This window comes from Jaculus jaculus, chromosome 12 (assembly GCF_020740685.1).
Source record: "Jaculus jaculus isolate mJacJac1 chromosome 12, mJacJac1.mat.Y.cur, whole genome shotgun sequence".
Classification (NCBI taxonomy): domain Eukaryota; kingdom Metazoa; phylum Chordata; class Mammalia; order Rodentia; family Dipodidae; genus Jaculus; species Jaculus jaculus.
Window position 1 is genome coordinate 89,332,385 of NC_059113.1, and position 20,537 is coordinate 89,352,921.

Consider the following 20,537-nt stretch of genomic DNA (forward strand, 5'->3'; position numbering starts at 1 on the left):
AGCTCTGTTCATTCTCTATAGTACACTGTGTTTTTTAATCTCATGTATCCCAGGCTAGCCTTGAACTCACTATGTAGCTAAGGTTAATCTTAACCCTGCCTCCACCTGAATGATGGGATTACAAGTGTGAGCCAACATGCCAAGTTTATATGGTCCTGGGATTTAACCTAAGGCTTCATGCATGCCAGGCAAACACTCCACCCACTGAGCTACATCCTCAAATGGCACGATGTTTTTATTGTTTTTATTTTGTTCAGATTTGAGACAGAGCCTTTGTGTGGATAACAGGCTGGCTTCAAGTTGGAAACCCTCCTACTTCAGCCTCCTAAGTGCTGAGAGTAGAGGCGTCTGACACCATACTTACTTCCCTATTATAGCTATATGCCTTCATTTTCCCATAATTTTAGAGGAAAGATGGCAGAATGATCCTATTCTGTTTCAGACTGTGTCTAATAAACTAAAAAAAAACAAAAAACAAAAAACCTCTTAGGTATTCTTAACTAAGCATGAGTTAATTAACATTTGATCTATTTATACTTTAGAGGGAATTACTATTTTCCAAGATTTTTGTCCATTAGAAATGATCTTCTTAATATCTTTGTAATAATGTCACAAATTTTCTTATTTGATCCTCATAGCAGACCTAGGATAACAGATATGGCAGGCGTGTTATCATTCTGGCTTTTCATGTGTGGAGGAAACCTATGCCTGGCTTCAGGAAGCAGCTCATGCCAAGCCCACATCAGTAGGTATCATCAAAGATATTTTGTTTGTTTGTTTGTTTGTTTTTCGATATTTTGAGTAAGGTTTAACTCTAGCCCAGGCTGACTTGGAATTCACTATGGAGTCTCAGGGTGGCCTCAAACTCATGGTGATCCTCCTACTTCTACCTCCTGAGTGCTGGGATTAAAGGTGTGCGCCACTACGCCCCATTCATCAAAGATTTTTTTGTTCATTATTTACATATTTATTTGAGAGTGACAGACGACAGAGAGAGAAACAGCCAGATAGAGAGAGAGAGAATGGGCGTGCTAGGGCTTCCAGCCACTGCAGACGAACTGCAGATGCATGAGCCCCCTTGTGCATCTGGCTAATGTGGGTCCTGGGGAACTGAGCCTCGAACTGAGGCCCTTAGGCTTCACGGGTAAGAGCTTAACCGCTAAGCCATGTCTTCAGCGCTCATCAAAGATTTTTACTCAAACTCATTTGACTCCCAAACACCATTAGCTACTGTTGTAGTTTAGGAATACGTCCCAATAGCTAAGTATCTTCCTCACTTTCAGCTATAGTTCTTATTTCCTATGTGCCATTTAGAAGCAAACACCTAGAAAATTTAACTCCATGGGAAACTGCATTGAAGTCATCTTCTCCAGGTATAGTGTGTGGCATGCAAAGAGTCATGATCATGTATGATGCAAGGACTGTCCTTGAATTCTTAACCAAGAGAGGTCATCTGGCCATGTAAGATCAGTACCTCTTCAAAAACACCTGAATGACTGTATATCTCTCAATGTGTCATTAACACCTTTCCTATTCTATTCCAGGCAGGGATCCCACATAGAACACAAGGATCCGTCTTTCTGAAGGTCAATGATGCTCTAATCAAAAGAAAGGATTTAAGTTAACCTGCCGTCTTTTGTAGCTTAGCTTGCACAGCTGTAACTTTTTGTTAAATAGAGCATACCATTAGCCATCAAAAGAAAATTTCTTCTTATTCCCTAAGGGCAATTGCATGATATTATTTCAGCTTCAAAGGGCTAAAATACAGTGGGCATTTTGATCTGAAATAGGGCTAACTTTCAATGTGACCCCCCCAGTTCACTCCGTGACTCTGATGGCAGCATCATGTAATTTAAGGAAAGTTATGAAAATAGGAATAGAGGGGCCTGAGAGATGGATTAGTGGCACTTGCCTGAAAAGTCAAAGGACCCAGGTTTGATTCCCCAGTACCCACATAACATCACATGCGCAAGGTGGCACATGTGTCTGGAGTTCGCAATGGCTAGAAGCCTTGGCGTACCTTCTCAGTCTCTCTCCCTCTTCCCTCTCTCTCAAATAAATAAAAAAATTATAAACTGGGAGTAGAGTAAAAACTTAAAGCCGGTGAACCACGCCCACACCATCACCTTTCACCTTGCTTTCCACATACCTTATAGAACATGTCTGTGCATAGACCTACATAAAGCTGTGTCTATCACAGAAAGCAAAATGACTGAAATGGCTACTTAACTAACTGAAGGTTTAAATTTCATCCTTTCCTCAAATGGTTGGTCAAATGGTTGCTTTAGATTATCCACAGATAGAAACATATATTTCTATTTATTATTGCCTGATTAGCTGTTGATGAGCTTTCCAACAACTGACATATATATATTTACATGGAACTCCCTAGGAGCCTTCTAAGTATATTAATCTAATCCATAGTCACTGTCTTGCATCTGACTGGTATTGTATCCATTACCATTCCAGAATGCATAATGAAAATTGTAGGACTGAACTTGTCTGTATTCATCCAGAAATTAACATAATAGTAATGGGTGCCATATATTGGGAACTGACCAACTGATTATTGTCATGCTCAGTGTCTTTAAAAACAGCATGTATTATCCATAATTCTCATTGAAACCATAAGAGATCCATACCTCTTTATTACCATTCAGTACAGAAAACTAACAAAGATATTAAGTAGCTTTCTTACTTTTGGTAAATGGTAAAAACTGGTCAGCATATAGTTACAAAAAACATCCTGCTTTTGAAAATTATTTAATGATGGGTGAGATTCTCAGCATTTAACTAAAATGTAGAGCTTCACACATTCATGTATTGGTATGTCTTGCATACACAGACACACCTAAAATGACATTTACAGAATATGGAAGTAATATGGGGTTTAAATACTTGACAGGTTACCTACTTACTTATTAGCAATTCAGTGGATATAATAGGCAATTTGTTCCTTTGTTGATTTTTATATGAATGTCAAAATCTGCTAGAATGAGATGGTATCATTCTGAAATACCACAAAAACAATAACATTGCTTAAAAATACTATTGTTGGGGCTGGAGAGGTGGCTTAGCAGTTAAGGCACTTGCCTGCAAAGCCTAAGGACCCAGGTTCGATTACCCAGTACCCACGTAACGCAGATGCTCAAGGTGGTGCATGCACCTGAAGTTCCTTTGCAGTGGTTAAAGGCCCTGGCTATCTGCCTCTTTCTCTCTCTCTCAAATAAATAAATTATATATATATATATATATATATATATATATATATATATATAATACTATTGTCTACATATTATTCCAGAAGTTTTAGAATATTTATAAAGACAAAGTTCCATAAGATACATATAAATAAAAGGTGACACCATCCCATAACAAATAATAATTCAGAATTTACTAACTTTCAGAAGATTTCTAGCAATATTTTAAGAACTGACCAGTCCCAGTGCTATTTCAAATGCCTCACAACAGTGTTGCCCAAGCAAACCTTCTACAGTGATGGCTTGTGGATCCAAGGAATCTTATTTCATTACAGTCAAGTTAAGATTTTGTTGCTGTTGTAGTTTGTTTATGAGGTAGGGTCTCATTCTAGTTCAGGCTGATCTGGAAGTCACAATGTAGTCTCAGGGTGGCCTCGAACTCATGGCGATCCTCCTACCTCTGCCTCCCAAGTGCTGGGATTAAAGGTGTGCACCACCACACCCAGCTCAATTTAAGTTTAAATAGCCAAAGATGGCTAGTAACTACCATGTTGGACACCACAATTTTGGACTTCAGGAGAAGGAGAAATGTTTACCATTTCTCTCCCCAGACCACAATTACCATTACCTAAACATAATAAAATGGAAAGAATAGAAAATTTTACATACGAATACCAAGGTAAGAAAGTAAATAATATTCCATAAATTAACAAAAACATGTTCCAGGATGGTTCACAGGAGTAGTAAAATATTAGAACTCAGGATGATTCTAGACTGATAAATCTATTAATGTAGCCCATTCCCTTTAGTAGATTAAAAGAGAAAGACAATAGCATTGAAAAAAGGTATATTTTTAGACTTAAATATTTACTCTTGATGACAAAAATTTTAAGAAGATGGGGATACATTGACATTTATGTTTATTATATGCTTTGTAATATGGAGAAATCATAAGATAGAAAATGATTTTTTCTAAACCCGTTAACTTGAGGCACTCCCGTGAATACTAGATGAGGATTTTCTTGCACCACCACTTCAAACTACTCAGAGAGTTATTAGACAAGCCAATAAATTAAATGGAAGAAAAACCCATACGTTTAAAACTGGAAAGACGTAAATTGGTACATAATGATTAAGTACCTGGGAATAAACAGAAGTAGAATATGCTGTTGATTGATTGATTGATGCTATTTGGAGAGACATTGTTGAGTAAAAGGAAAAACATACATTGTACTTGGAGAGAAGATTCACCATCAAAAAGTTAGACATGGCTGGGTGTGGTGGCGCACGCCTTTAATCCCAGCGCTTGGAGGCAGAGGTAGGAGGATTGCGGAGAGTTCGAGGCTACCCTGAGACTACATAGTGACTTCTAGGTCAGCCTGAACTAGAGTGAGACTCTACCTCGCAAAACAAAGGAAAAAAAAAAAAAGAAACAACAAAAAAGTTATTCATTTCCCAAATTATTCTGTCAAGTTGAAAACCGGTATTATTCCAAAAAAGCAGCAAAAGACATTTTAATAAGAATTGATCCGACATGTACTAATTCCAGAGAACTCAAAAGACTACGGTCCTGGACCATGAGTGGACTCCCTGGTGCCACCTCTTTTCTTAGCACAGGCATGCTGGGGTTATAGCCACAGTGTCAGGCTTTGTGGGTTCTGGGGATCTGAACACAGGCTGGCGTAGCACGTGCATCTCCTCAGCCCTGCGTCATTCTCTATACTGACCAAAGTCCTCTAAGATTTAACTATGAAAGCAAAATGAAATACGACGCAGGAAGACACGAGTGAATAATGCTCTTCTATAATGTTGGCCTGGATGAAACTGAACCTTATTATCCAACATTTGTGGTGGTTTGATTCAGTTGTCCCCCATAAACTTAGGTTTTCTGAATGCTAGGTTTCCAGCTGATGGAGATTTGGGAATTAATGCCTCCTGGAGGGAGTATATTGTTGGGGGTGGGCTTATGGGCTTTATAGCCAGTTTCCCCATGCCAGTGTTTGGCACACCCTACTGTTGCTGTGGTCCATCTTATGTTGGCCAGGGGGTGATGTCCACCTTCTGCTCATGTCATCGTTTTCCCCTGCCATCGTGAAGCTTCCCCTCGAGCCTGTAAGCCAAAATAAATCTCTTTTTCCCAGAAGCTACTCTTGGTTGGGTGATTTCTACCAGCAATGCGAACCGGACTGCAACAGTAAAGTGGTACCGAGGAGTGGGATTGCTGCTAGACACTTATGTGGCTTCAGCCTTTTGTAGCTGATTTTCAAGAGGAATGTGGAAGGCGTTGAAACCTTGGCCTAAGAGATGCCTTGCAGTGCTGTAAGTACAGCTTGATGGACTGTTCTGGTCAGAGCTGAAAGACCTGAAGGCAGTAAGAACTATGGACTGTGAGATTTGGCTTATGAGGGTGAGAAAGAGCTTTGCCTGGACTGGGCTAGCAGTTTGTGTGAGAAGTTTGCTCTTGTGCCCATGTCCTGAGAAGTTGTGCAGGGTTGCTTTGCATAGAAATGAAAGGGTGTAAGCAGAGGAATATGGCACAGAAAGAAAAATCTTTGGGTGAACTGCTGCCTGTTCAGCCGCAACTGAAAGATTACAACCTCTGAGATTGGGCTAGCTGACCTGTGCTGGGGCAACAAGAAGACTGTAGACTCTTTTGAAGGGGCCTGAGTGCTCAAGGAGTGTCCTGTTCTTCAAAGTCTGCTTTATTCCCCCCTGGATTAACAAGTTGGCACCCTACCTGGTATCGTGGAATATAAGAAATGCTGGAAAGAGGGTCATTGAGTTTGCAACACGGTCTTGTGTTTTGGAAATGGCCATGGGCAGTGTGAAGCGGGCTTGCTGGTTGCCTGCAAAGAGACCCCATGGGGCCATGAGGATGAACCGTGGCTTGCAATGGAGACCCAGTGGAGATGCCGGGACCATGAGATGGCTGCCAAGGAGCTGCCAGCCCTGATGAAGTTTTCCAGGACTGTGAGTAGCCTAGCTGGAGGGGCGGAATTGGAATGCCAGAGACTTGTTGCTGGTTAGAATTATCGGACTTGGAGATTTGTCACTGGCTAGAGTTGCTGGACTTGAAGCTACAGTTTGATGTTTGCCCTGGTTGTTTAAATCTTGTATTGGTTGAATGTTTCTTTGCTATGCCCAATGCCATCTATTGCAGTGTGAATATTTATTCTGTGCCATATGGGTTTTTTGAGGTTATTTTTTGGCATTACGGCTCAGTTAAAAGATCTTGGACTATGGGGATGTATGAACATTATTGGAATTGATAAAAACTATGGGGATTTTTAAAGTCAGACTGAAAGCATTGTATTTTACATCATGTATGGATATCAGTTTATGGGGGCCAGGGGCGGAATGTGGTGGTTTGATTCAGCTGTCCCCTATAAACTTAGGTGTTCTGAATGCTAGGTTCCCAGCTGATGGATATTTGGGAATTAATGCCTCCTGGAGGGAGTGTATTGTTGGGGGTGGGCTTTTGGGCTTTATAGCCAGTTTCCCCATGCCAGTGTTTGGCACACCCTACTGTTGCTGTGGCCAGGGGGTGATGTCCACCTTCTGCTCATGCCATCGTTTTCCCCTGCCATCATGAAGCTTCCCCTCGAGTCTATAAGCCAAAATAAATCTCTTTTTCCCAGAAGCTACTCTTGGTTGGGTGATTTCTACCAGCAATGCGAACCGGACTGCAACAACATTCCAGAGGTATACTTAAAAACTGATACATTCAATTCTATTCAAAAATAAGCATTCCACAAAACACCACAAGCTAGGGAAAAAAGAAATATTTTATCACCACCACAAGCTAGGGAAGAATGAAATCTTTTATCACAAAAGTGATTAGTTTCCTTGACCACAAACACCTGATATACATTAATAAGAAAATAACCAACAAATCAACTGAAAAGTGACTAAAATAATATAATCAGTCATTTCACAGATGAAATTCACTTTTCATGTTGTAAATGAAAAGATGTTTGATGTTACTTCCAATTTAAGAATTATCATACTATGGCTGGGTATGTAGCTCAGTGGTTAAGTGTTTGCCTAGCATGTTCAAGTCCTTGGGTTCAATCCACACTAATACAAAAACAAACAAACAAACAAAAAAACAAAAAAGCAATACCATTTACCAAGTTACAACAAAAGCTGTAATATTCTTTTGGTAAGGACATGTGAAGCTAGGTTATATACTATTAATTAAAGTATAAATTGTCTCAACAGTTTTGGCAGAAAGTTTTACAGACACCATAGTTTAAAATACACTCACTATTGCCCTAGCAATTGATCTTCTAGGATTTTACCTTAACGATATATTCATAAATGTGCTAACAGGCACGTGCTCAGGGTTAAATAAATGTGACCTATGCAGTCAACGCAGGGCTCTGAAGTCATTGGAAACCAGAAGGTGGTTTGGTTGTGTGTTAATTGGAGTTAATTTCTAAGATAATCTCTAAGATGCAATGAGAGAGAAGGGTAGCTTTCTCCTCTGTTTAAACATATGTGTTTATATGCAAAAGCACATGCATTTATATGCGTATAGAATATCTCAGAAGAGAAGATATTCTATAGGGTGGAAGTAGGTAGCTAAATGATTCACTTAGAAGGCAGTTACTTTTCACTCTGTGTGTGTGTATGTATGTTTGGTATATGTATGTATGTGTGTGTGTGTGTTTATGTGTGAGTACATGCATGCACCACAGCACATGAATGGAGGTCAGAGGAGAGCCTCACGTGTTGGTATATGCCTTCCATCTTGCTTGAGACGCGCTGTTCCATCTTCCTTGTTCAGTGCTGCGTTCACCTGGCTAGCTGGCCTGTGGGATTCGCCTGTCTCCTCCTCCCTCCCTTCTCACTGCAGGCTTGCTTTCAGATGGCGGTGCTACAGTGCCTGGCTTCTGAACATGGGTTCTGAGGATCCGAAGGCAGGAACTGACACTGGCCTACTGAGCTGTCCCCCAGCCCAACTTCTGCATTTTATCCCATGTGCACAAATGGTTAAAATAGATTTATATTTTTAACATCTCATTTGTTGTTATGCTCCCAAGGAAGTAATCCTTGTTCCTTTCCAGTCAAATTAGTGCTATGAGCATAGTCTAGGCCAGGTCCCCCCCCCCCCCCCCGTCCCTTAATGTGCCTAATTTCTCTAAGAAATGAGGTATGGTAGCATTCAATCCCAGCACTCGAGATGGGAGGTAGGAAGATCACTGTGAGTTTGAGGCCGCTCTGAGACTACATAGTGAATTCCAGGTCAGCCTGAACTAGAGCGAGACCCTACCTCAAAAAATCAACACACACACACACACACACACACACACACACACACACACACACAAAATGGTGGGAATGTGGGGCAAATCATTGCCTTTTTATATAATAATAGTAGTAAAACACAAAAATGCATACTTTAAGAAATATCCAAAAAAAAAAAATACTCCACAGGGAAAGTTAACAGTGTTTAAATGGAGATGAAGTGTAATAGGTAAATTTTTGAAAATTATTTCATTTTTATTTATTTGACAGAGAAAGAGGGAGAGGGAGAGGGAGGGAGGGAGGGAGGGAGAGAGGGAGGGAGAGAGAGAGAGAGAATAGGTGTGCCAGGGCCTCCAGCCACTGCAAACGACTTTCAGACACATGTACCCCTCCCCACCTTGTGCATCTGGCTAACTTGGGTCCTGGGGAAATCGAACCTGGTTCCTTTGGCTTTGCAGGCAAATGCATTAATCGCTAAGCCATCCCTCCAGCCCTGTAATAGGGAATTTTGATCGTGGAATTTGGTGCATCTCAAAGTTTACAACGTCCTGCACGGGGTGCTCTTGACAATCCTATTTATTTATTTATTTTGGTTTTTCGAGGTAGGGTCTCGCTCTAGCTCAGCCTGACCTGGAATTCATTCTGTAGTCTCAGGGTGGCCTCGAACTCACGGCGATCCTCCTACCTCTGCCCCCCTAATGCTGGGATTAAAGGCGTTCACCACCACGCCTGGCTTTGGCAATCCCTCTTAAGCGCTGTGATTTTCTTGGCGCCTGGCTACTCACCTGGTTCCTGTCCCTGGCATTTGCGTAGCGGAACCTCTGGATGTAATAGAAGACGAGCCAGGCGAGCGAGATGATCATGAGCACGATGAAAGAGATGGACACGAATACCACCGACGTGCGGCTCACGTACTTCTGCAGGTTGCGGGTTCCGATGGTGATGTGCATGCTCACGGTGATGTTTCTTTCCAGCAGACCCACTAGCTCCTTCCCCTTGGGCTCGGGAATCATGATGGCTACGATGTCTTCCACACCTGTGGCGAAGGGAGGGACCATGGGGGTGGGGAGGGACACAAGGGGGCGGGGTGAGGGAAGGAGATCGTGGTGAAATGTCTGTGTGAACCATCGTGCAAGCAAGTGTTGACTCGACTTCTAAGAATCCCACCCTGGGCTGACAGCACTTGATGGCCAGAGCTGGAGTTCTAATCTTGGTTTTTTTCTTTTTCTTTACCTATCTAGAGATGCTGCTCTCTTACATATACCCAAAGCCCCTGAATTAAATTCATGATGTTTTTTTTTTTTTTTTCGGCACCATCAAGGTCATGATCAGGTGCCAGCTCTGGCTCCAGTAAACATGGGGCCTTCCCAAGAGCTTCCCACAGCACAGTTTCAGGTTGCCTTCCACAGATACCCAGATGAAGGACAAAGTCATTCTGCACCCCGTGACAAGGGATAACAAACCTAGCTGATGATACCGGTCTGAGAGCTCTCTCCCTCTCCCGTCACAGACTATGAACACAGGCTATGAGCAGGATCTCTAAATGCCATTTCCAAGACAATTTTCTCCAACAATGAGTGCCCAACCAACCTAAACAGGGGTTCTTAAAAAGCTCCGATGTTAGGGCTGGATAGATGGCTTAGCTGTTAAAGCAGTTGCTGCCAAAGCCAAAGGACTCAGGTTCGATTCCCCAGTGCCCACATAGAGTCAGATGCATAAGGTGGGCACATGCATCTGGAGTTCTTTTGCAGTTGCTAGGAGGTTTTGGCATGCCCATTCACTCTTTCTCTCTCCCTCTTGTTCTCTCACTCTATCTGCCTTTGCCCCCACCCCCACAATAAATAACTGCTTTTTAAAAAATCTCTGATGTGATTGGCTGACATAAAGTAACAGTGCCCAAGATACTTTCTGCCTATTTTACCTAATTCAATGGAAAAAGCCATGTGACCACATGCCAAGCAAAAGGAAGATGGGAATATGTAAGTCCACATGATTTTACCCCCTCTTATTACATGCAGACACCCCACTACACTTCGAAACAAGAGGCACTTTTCCTGGTTCTGAGTTATGAGTGTCACTGTAGCTATGCTTTGTGACACTGTGTGAGGGACAGTCTCTTAGTGAGAAGTTCTAGAAGCTTCTACACGAGGTCCTTTAATAAGATCCTAACACATCCTGTCAGCAGGGAAGGTATATGGACCAGAATCACCCCAATTCAAGTGCATGGGGCATGCTGTAAAATGATTATGGCACACAGCCCCAAGTCCGTGTGGAAAGATCCCATTGCCTGAGTTCTGCAAATTCAAAGGAGCCAATTTGTGATTAGGATGTTGTAGACAAAGTGAGAACCCGCAGGATCTGATTAGAGCCGGTCTCACGCATTTATTGTACTTGGGCAGCTGGATGGGATAAGCTTACATTGCTGGTGGGTGTTGCAAGTCTCTTCTAAGCTACTTAGGGTTTTCCTTTGACCTTGATCTCCATTCAGACTTCCTGTCCTGCATTCTTGATAGTGTTGCACTCAAGCTGATTAAACACTTTAGAAGCTAGCTAGGCCAGCACCATATATTTGTCACAATACATTTATTTATTTTTATTGTGGTGGCATCTGTGATCGGGAGGTGTATCATGTGCATTTGTGTGGGGGTGCATGGGTTCTTGTACGTGTGTGGAGGCTGGTGGTTGGTGCTAGGTGTCTCCCTCAGTTGTCTTCTACCTTATTTCTTTTTATTTTAAATTATTTATTTATTTATTTGAGAGTGACAGACACAGACAGAAAGACAGACAGAGAGAGAGAGAGAGAGAGAGAGACAGAGAGAGAGAGAAAGAGAATGGGTGTGCCAGGGCTTCCAGCCTCTGCAAACGAACTCCAGATGCGTGCGCCCCCTTGTGCATCTGGCTAATGTGGGTCCTGGGGAACCAAGCCTCGAACCAGGGTCCTTAGGCTTCACAGGCAAGCACTTAACTGCTAAGCCATCTCTCCAGCCCCTACCTTATTTCTTTTCATACAAGGTCTTTCACTGAACCTATAGCTCACCAATTTTGCTAGAATAGCTAGCCAGCAAACCCCAGGGAACCTCCAGGAATGGGATTACAGAAGGCACTGCCAGGCCCTGCTTTTACATGGGGGCTACGGATCTGAACTCAGGTCTTCATATTTGCATAGCAAACACTTTGCCATCTTCCTGGCCTCCTGAAAAATTTCCATATCATTAAAAAAAGTCCAGGGCTGGAGAGCTTGCTTAGTGGTTAAGGCACTTGCCTGTGAAACCAAAGAACTCAGGTTCGATTCCCCAGTACCCACATAATCCAGCTATACAAGGGGACACATGTGTCTGGAGTTTGTTTGCAGGGGCTAAGAATCCCTGGCATGCCCATTCTCTCTCTCTATCTGCTCCTTTATCTCTCTCAAATAAATAATTAAAATATAATTTTTAAAAACAATCCAGCTACATACAAATATATGTGTACGAGCGAGACATCAATTATATAATTTAAACATGCCTATTCCTGTTGCATTAGTCCAGTTGTAAAATCATCAAGCTTTAACTGTTGTTTTGGAGAATTACTGAAATAAAACTGATGGTGGGAGTTCCAACTTTGCTGAATTTACCCACAATCCCACAGCCCCTTTCCATGCTCTGCTTATTTTGGCTAATGGCTACATGTGGTTTGGGGTTTGTGAGGGATTAAGGCCGCTCCCTGGTTTTGACTTCACAGTAACATGATCTTCTTTGCATGCTGGTCTAATCTAGTCCTGGGAGGCTCAGCTGGTGCTGCAGCTATTTTAGAGACAGTTAAGTAATGGTGGGATCACCATTTTTTAATTTATTTCTTTATCTGTATATTTTAGACATGCTTGTTTAAAGCTCTGGAATTAGAGTTATGTGAGGATAGGATTTGGGGGTTAAGGATGAAGTTTTTTGTGCTTCGACATGCACCCGTTTATATTTTAGTAGTCAACTTTGTGTATTCCTTAATGGCTTCCAGCTTTGACAGTCTGCTTAAAAGTTTTGTCGGGCTGGAGAGATGGCTTAGCGGTTAAGCGCTTGCCTGTGAAGCCTAAGGACCCCGGTTGGAGGCTCAATTCCCCAGGTACCACGTTAGCCAGATGCACAAGGGGGCGCATGCGTCTGGAGTTCGTTTGCAGAGGCTGGAAGCCCTGGCGCGCCCATTCTCTCTCTCTCCCTCTATCTGTCTTTCTCTCTGTGTCTGTCACTCTCAAATAAATAAATAATTAATTAAAAAAAAAGTTTTGTCTCAGCCAGGCGTGGTGGTGCACACTTTTAATTCCAGCACTTGGGTGGCAGAGGTAGGAGGATTGCTGTGAGTTCAAGGCCACCCTGAGACTACATAGTGAATTCCAGGTCAGCCTGGGCTAGAGGGAGATCCTACCTCGAAAAACCAAAAAAAAAAAAAAAAAAAAAAAAAGTTTCTTCTCCAACCCAAATCACAAAAATATTCATCTAAAATAGCTTTATGGAACCTTACAATTTGACTTTTTACATTTAAATCTCAAGCCACCCAAATGTGACTTGTTAGCAACATAATGTTTACTGAGTTCTATTACTGGGTAGGCAGGAAGGACAGAGATTAGGATGGGATTTGTTTTTCTCCTAATTTCTCAGCTTTATTTTTTTACCTTGTATTTTCTGTGAGGTTGACCTACTTTTTTTTTTTTTTTTTTTTTTTTTGTGTGTGTGTGTGTGGAACCTGTACTAGGCTTTTAATCATATTGTTTTTAATCTGCTTCCTACCTGGTAGTCTAAATGCCTCTTCACTATTCACACAGCCCCCAACCCTAAAGCTTTCCCGTTATGAACTTACACTTGAGAGAACGCGGGATCGACAGTGTTGTTTTTGTTTGTGTATGATACATATTGTGTGTGTCTGTGTGTGGTGTACATGGAATGTGTGTCTACGTGTTTACATGTGTGCATGGGTACACATGTGTATATGTGTATGTATTAATGTGTGTGTGGTAATGTGGATGCCAGAGGTGGTACTTCTGGTGTTGTCAATCACTCTCCCCTTATTATTATTTTTTTTTTTGAGACGCGGCCTCTCAATGAACCTGGAGCTCATTGTCCAGAATAGGTAGCTAGTAAACCCCAGGGTTTTTTCTGTATCTGCTTGCCATCCCACCACCCCCCACCTGGCACCCACCACTGCCCCACATCCAATGTGAGGAGTAGACAAGCTCGGGGTACATTACGTGGATGCTGAGATCCGAACTCACGCCCTCATGCTACTGCGCCAGGCACTTTTCCTAATAAACCATCTCCCCAGTCCCAGAGCAGCATGCCTTAACCCCAGCTCAGCACTTTAAAAATAGGTAACTAAATTTTGGATTTCCACAAAGCTTTAAATTACTCATTATCTGCTTTCAGGGATGTGAGAAAACATTTTCTCTGTCTGCAGGGTGAGGTATAATTAGCTATTTTAAAACAGTTATTTTAAACTTAAGTGCCTAGTGACACGGCTGGTCTCGACCACTTTGTGCCTTCATGACATATAACATCCACTGGAGAAGAGAAAATCCACACGGCAGCGACATAGGTCTATTCACCGGAACTTGAAGTTCATTCAGTTTTAGGATTCAGAATTCTGGGACTAATGATGGAAAAATAGATTTAATTCTGGAGGTCCACCTCTTCTTTGTGCTTTAGGCTATGTACTGTGCATGGTAAAAGTTATCCTGGGAATATGAATGTATCCCAGATAAACATCATCATTAAGAATTAAGTGCTCTGGGCATCCAAAAAATCCATACAGTGGGTCTGGATGAGTCATCATTCTGATCAGCGCGTGAAATCCAGAGCAGAAAGCTACTCTGGGATTGAGTGTGCTCAGAGGAGACGTGTGCGCTGAGGTGAGTAATCAGCCTGCGGCCCGATCTTTCCTCCATCCCTGTGGTGCGCCAGGCATTGAGATAGCATTACCGCCTCTGTGTGTGAGACGGAAGGGAAGGGAAAAACACAGGGTGCAATGGAAGTTGTTGGGAGACCACAGGAGCACTCGCAGGGTTCAAGGCTGCCCAGTGTGTCTGCGGACTATGGATCTATGACAAGACATGATAGAGGAAGAGAAGTTAATGGACAGTGTGCTTTGCATGACTGAAGTCCACAAAGGCCACGCTGTTTGTCTAGTTTTACGTTTACTGCGACACCGCGTCGTCATACTATGGAGCAAGTGCTCCTTTGTGCAGCAGCCTGCCATCTATTTTCCTCCAAGGCACTTCGTGCTTAAAAGAGATGAGTGATTGCTGTTATGTAATCACTGTGACTACTGGAAGAGCTCTTCAGCTTGAGGGGAGACTGCGGGACCAGGAGACACACAGCCTGGCTGCCAGATGCAGGAGAATTTTGCATTCTTAATGTTTTTCTCTCTTCTTGACAGTGCTGGGCAACTGTGATCGCATTTAGTCCATGCAGACAAGTAAGGACTCAGACGTTCACAAAGCTAAGAGTGCTTAATAACCAGGAAAGCCTCTTCTTGCGAATCCATGCCAGGCTGCTTGAACATGACATTAGTAGGCAGCATGGTAGCCCTTTCTGTGTTCACCTTGGAGTTGGGGTGTATGTGAACCCCCTTACCTGAATTCATGTGATCAAAACTTCTTTTACTCCTGCATATCCCCCACTAAGCTGCACTTACACTATCTTGCTGTTAGCTCTGTAGGATCTGGGCAATGATAAGAAAAATTTGTACTGTTTCCTTTGTAAGAATTTCCTAACTTGGTTAGATGTTTTAAATATAGCTTCTGATTATCATCTATTCTCAAGTGGCTGGTGTGGATGAAATGATTTTAAAACTGCCAAGTGCATGCAAATTTAAAGTTGTATTACTACTTGCAGCATCTACACATTTTTTAATAGATAAAGATGCAAAATTTCTAAAAACACACTCATGAATAGAATAAAAGAGTACATTAAGACAATTTTCATGTCCCAGGGGGATTTATTCTGGCAATATGAGGATGATTTAATGTTGGAAAATATGTTGATTATTTTTGCAGCTAGAAGTGGCCGTATGATTAAATTTGGCTAGTAAGGTGTGAGTAGAAATGATGTTTGCTATGTAAGGATCTTGGAAAGAAAGAGTGCAAACTATCATTATTGATGGCATTACACAACTATATATGAATACAAAAGCCAATAAAATTTTGCTATTAAAACTAGAATAATGCAGGCTTGAGTGATGGCATGGCAGTTAAGGTGCTTGCCTGCGAAGTGTATGCATGCTGGAGCTGTATTTTGGGATATTGCAGATGTTTGTAAATGTCACCAGGTTATCCATGAGCACTCCTTCATTATTTTGATCATAGGTGAACATTAATTTTGAAACAATGGATGCCACCTTTCTTCTATTCTTTTGACTCCCCTAGAGCTCTTTTTAAAATGAAAAAAAAAATTATGTGTTAATGGAAAAGAGAGAGAGAGAGAATGGGAATGCAGGAGCCTCCAGCCACTGTACATGAACTCTAGATGCATGCACCACTTTGTGCATCTGGCTTTACATAAATGTTGGGGAATCAAACCCAAGTCGTTAGGCTTTGCAGGGAAGTGCTTTAGCCACTGAGCCATCTCTCCATCCGTCTCCTATAATTCTCATAATTCTGTTTGCACCCCTCTCTTTTCCTACATAGCTCTTATCCTTTCTCCTAACTCACTAAAAGCCTTATTTTAAAATAACTCTAGACTGGTAAGAAATTACAGAAACTGTTCACAGAGTCCTATGTGCCTATGGCCCAGGCTCTTCCAATGGCCGCGTCTTACATATTTAGAGGGCACTGTAAAAGCAGGAAGTTGAACGGCACAATTAATTACAAAACTTAATTGGATTTCACAAGATTTTACAAGTACAGATGTTAAAATGTCTGATACCAATTCTGTGCTATTTAATCACATGCGCAGGGTCATCTAACCACTAACACAATTAAGATTCCAAAATATTCCATAACCATAGGGGAATTCTCTTCCTCTCCCCTTTCCCTCCCCTAACTCTGAAGGACCATCATATATAATCCATCTTTATGATTTTAGCATTTCTAGAGTGTTATGTAAATGGACTCATATAAAACTGTTTAAGATTGGTTGGTTTGTATTTTCACTCAGCCTAATGCTCTTACCATCCATTCCAACATGCGTTACTAATTTATTCCTTTTTATTCTCAAGTAGTGTTTCACAATGTGGAATATGACATACCACAGCCTGTTTAACTATTCGCCAGCTGATGAATTTAAGATTATTGCCAGGTTGGGGCTCAAAGCTGCTATAAACATTAGTGTATGAGTTTGATGTCAATATAAATTTTCATTGTTCTAGGCTAAATGCCAAGGAGTGCAATTGCTAGGATATATGGAAGTTGAGCGTTGGAGTTTTCATGAAATTGCAAAACTGTTTTGTAGAGCAGCTGTGACATTTTACGTTTCCATCAGCAATGCTTGAATGACCAGGTTTTTCATCATTCTTAAAAGTGTTTGGCTTGATCACCATTTTATTATGGCCATTCTCACAGGATGATAGAAGTCCTTTTTGGGGTCTTCCATTTAACAATTCTGTCACTTCTTTGTGTACCAAGGCTCCATCACACACTTCATCCTTAGAAAATCTTTTCAAACAACCCTTGCCTTCTGTGCTCACCTTTTCCCCCATATAACTTGTCCCTTCACGATGCATCTTTCCTGTGCTTCTGCCTCATCATATGAGTACTGTAATGCGCAAGCCTCATAGGTCATCTGCTTTCACTTGAATCTTATAATCCAAACCCTAACACACATTGCCATGTCCTGCTGTGCCCATGCTCCCCTTCGTTCCAAGGATGACCTCTTATCTTTCTATCTCCCTGGGAATCTCCCACACTCCTTTCTGCCCTCCTTCTCCATGAGGGATCTTAATCAGAGCAGTCCTTGAGAAGAAGTACGAACAAGCAGGGAATATTCCATCCTGTTCGGCAGTAAGGTAAGTCACAGTGAACCGCACAGCATTGAGCCTGCCATCTAAAACCCACTGAGTAGATGTTAACCTTTATCAGGGCCATTACTGCTGCCTTACCATGGCCAAACATGCTAGTCAGCTGCCTTCCACCGCCTCCTCCTGTCACAGTGCGGGACCAGTCCCTTGGCTGTGGTGGCCAAATCCAATTGGTACAAGTAGACTCACCCACCACACTGACTGTCTTAGGTACTCACAGAGCACGCAAAAACTTTATTTGAGTAATGGGGAAATCATAACTTGATTCCCAGAGCTTAACCATGTGGCTGCCCCACGGGTCTTAATGAGGGGCACTTGTAAGGTGAGGATCATCTTAGCATTACAAGGGGTGAAGAGCTGCACTGTCAGAGGGTCGTAAACCAGGGCAAAACCTACTGATGTCACAGTTGGAGCCTTGATCAAGCCACATCTGAAGTTAGTCTAGCTCTTGACTTTGCAGTCTGGCTTGCATTTTACCCCATTCACTCTTTTTTTTTTTGTTTGTTTATTTTTACTTATTTATTTGACAGAGAAAGAGGCAGAGAGAAAGAGAGAGAGAGAGAACAGGTGTGGTGTGCCAGGACATCTGGCCACTGCAAACGAACTCCAGATGTGTGTGTTGCCTCATGCATCTGGTTAACGTGGGCCCTGGGGAATTGAACCTGGGTCCTTTGGCTTTGCAGGCAAACGCCTTAACTGCTAAGCCATCCCTCCAGCCCTATCCCATTCATTCTTATTTACCATAATCAGCTAGTGACAAAACTCCACATTCTGAAAAAAATAGATCTCTGGAATTCTAAAGCATGCTCACTGAATCAGACTAAGTGCCATTTAGTTTGGAAAATACATAGTTTTGGGTATCAAAAGTTAAATTCAAAGCAGGACTAATTGAAGAATTTGAAATTTCCCATCCAGGAGCCATAATAATAACTTGTAATGCAAACTAAGTGACATGATTTCTAGAAGCCCTTTCAGCCTAAAACAGAAAGATTTGTCTGAGTTGTTGGTAAGCCCTGGTCCAGCTCTGCTGTCCGATGCTCTGCTGTGAACTTGAAATACTCAATTACAGCATGTCACCAAAGTGCATTTTAATCTACTCAGCAGGAATTTGTTACAACAGCTAATAACAACTTTTATGAGGTCAGAAAATCTGTAAAAGAGATGCTGACAATGGCCAATTTTATTTCCCTTGAAATGACTCTCAGAACTTAATTGATTCACTGATGCCAACTTCTGAAGCCTGCATGATATGACACACGATTCATACTGCTTCAAAAATTCATGCATATCCTACTGTCAAGTCTGTAGAGATTTCTATGAATTTATGTGAACTGTCAAGGGATTGATAAATATAAGATAAAGCATGTATAAGCCCCATCTATAACATTTTCTTGGGACATGTTTAATAAGTCAGACTTAGAAAAAAAAACCCTTTTAAATTTTTGTGACTATTTTATATGGTTAAACATGATATGTTAGGTTCCAGGCTAAGACAAAACAAATCGTAGACTCTAAATTTGTTTTTAATAATTAACTTTCAATTAGAGTCACTTTTATTATACCAAATGACAATAAGGACTCTGCTGCCTGTATGTAAAATATTTTACATTTGAATCTTGATTTGGAAAAAGTTCAATAACTGTAAATCCCTTTAAAGACCGATTAGTAGAATTAATGGTTGGTAGGAGGCTATGAGAGACTAAAATTCCCTATTTTTCTCTTTCTAATAATTTCTTAAATAATATTAAACAGAATCATTTGCTATAATGTCTAGCTGGGTGACCATGGGAGACTTATTAAACCTTTAATTACCTTAAAGCTAGAGGATAATTAGCTTCACAATTCTTACAGCTAATGTAACTAAAGGGCTGAGTAGATAAAATGGGAGAACACATATAAAAAGGCACAAATACACAAATTCAGGACATATTATGATTGCCACTAACATTATGTATTAAACAAATGTTTAAAACATTCCAGATTGTACAAAATCTACTTTTGGATCAAAAGAGGTAGGGTGGGAAAGAACACATTAGACCTGTCTCCATTAGTGTCTGGACACAAAGATGAATTTTGAGACAACTTGGAGCTCCTGGATCTTGCAAAGTTTCAGGAAATACTTGCAGACATTGAAGTCTAAACTAGGCAAGTCATAATGGTATTGTTTGGACAAGCATCTCTCAGAGGCCCACGTATTAAAGCTTGCTCCCTAGCCCATAGCATTGTTAGAAACAGCAAGAAACTTTAGGAGATGAAGTGTCATTTGGAAGACTTTTAGTCACATAAAAACATGCCCTGGAAGGAGGTAATGAGTCTCCAGATTTTTCACTGTCTCTTTCTGTTTCCTGTCTACCATGAGGTGAATAGTTTTTCCATATGTTGCCTTGCTACAGTCCCAAATCCATGAATCCACCTGGCTATGAACTGAAATCTCCAAAACTATGAGCCACAACAAACTTTTTTTCCCTGTTTAAGCTTATTATCTTAGGCATTTTATTACAGCAATAGGCAGCTACCACAAGCCATTTCTACAACACTGAGGGTTAACATTCCATCCATCCTGGTTGATGAAAGACAATTCTAAGTCAGATAAACAGAAAATTAATCTTCAAGGTTAAATACAAACATGATTGGGTTAGGAATGAATGACTCCATTTATCTTATTATCTGAAGGTAGTGAAAATAAAAAGTGTACAACTTTTAGTCAGAAATGGTCACATAGTCAAAGAAAATATGGAGTTATATTTTGTTTTACTGGAAAATTTATAATATATTCCCAATAGATTAATTTTAACAAAACACGGTAAGAACCTAGAATTATAACTAAAACAAACACACTACCATCAGTCTAATGAATAGCAGACTGTATATGGCACACTCTAGTATAGTATTGCATTATAGCAGGAAAAGATACATGAACTACTTCATAATTTTTGTTTAACTATTTGGAAGAAATGACCTAGAATTTCCAATGTATGATATAATCATTAAATGTTTTATTTCTTGATTTACCCTCTTCTTTTGTTATTCTAAACATTGTTTTTGAAAAGCAGAATTGCGAATTCCCTTCATTGAAAGGTCACATAGGAAAAATCCCCCCCTTTTAAGCCA

The 20,537-nt window shown here is 41.1% G+C and overlaps 1 protein-coding gene across 2 annotated transcripts in view; it reads right to left on the reverse strand.

The window, feature by feature from the left end:
* Rnf150 (ring finger protein 150) overlaps positions 1-20,537 on the reverse strand; it is a 276,700-nt gene that overhangs the window by 112,432 nt on the left and 143,731 nt on the right. For both annotated transcript variants that reach the window (XM_004655834.2, XM_045130660.1), the window contains exon 2: positions 9,236-9,486. In XM_004655834.2, the coding sequence (XP_004655891.2) occupies positions 9,236-9,486 (251 nt within the window). The remainder of the gene's footprint in view (positions 1-9,235; positions 9,487-20,537) is intronic.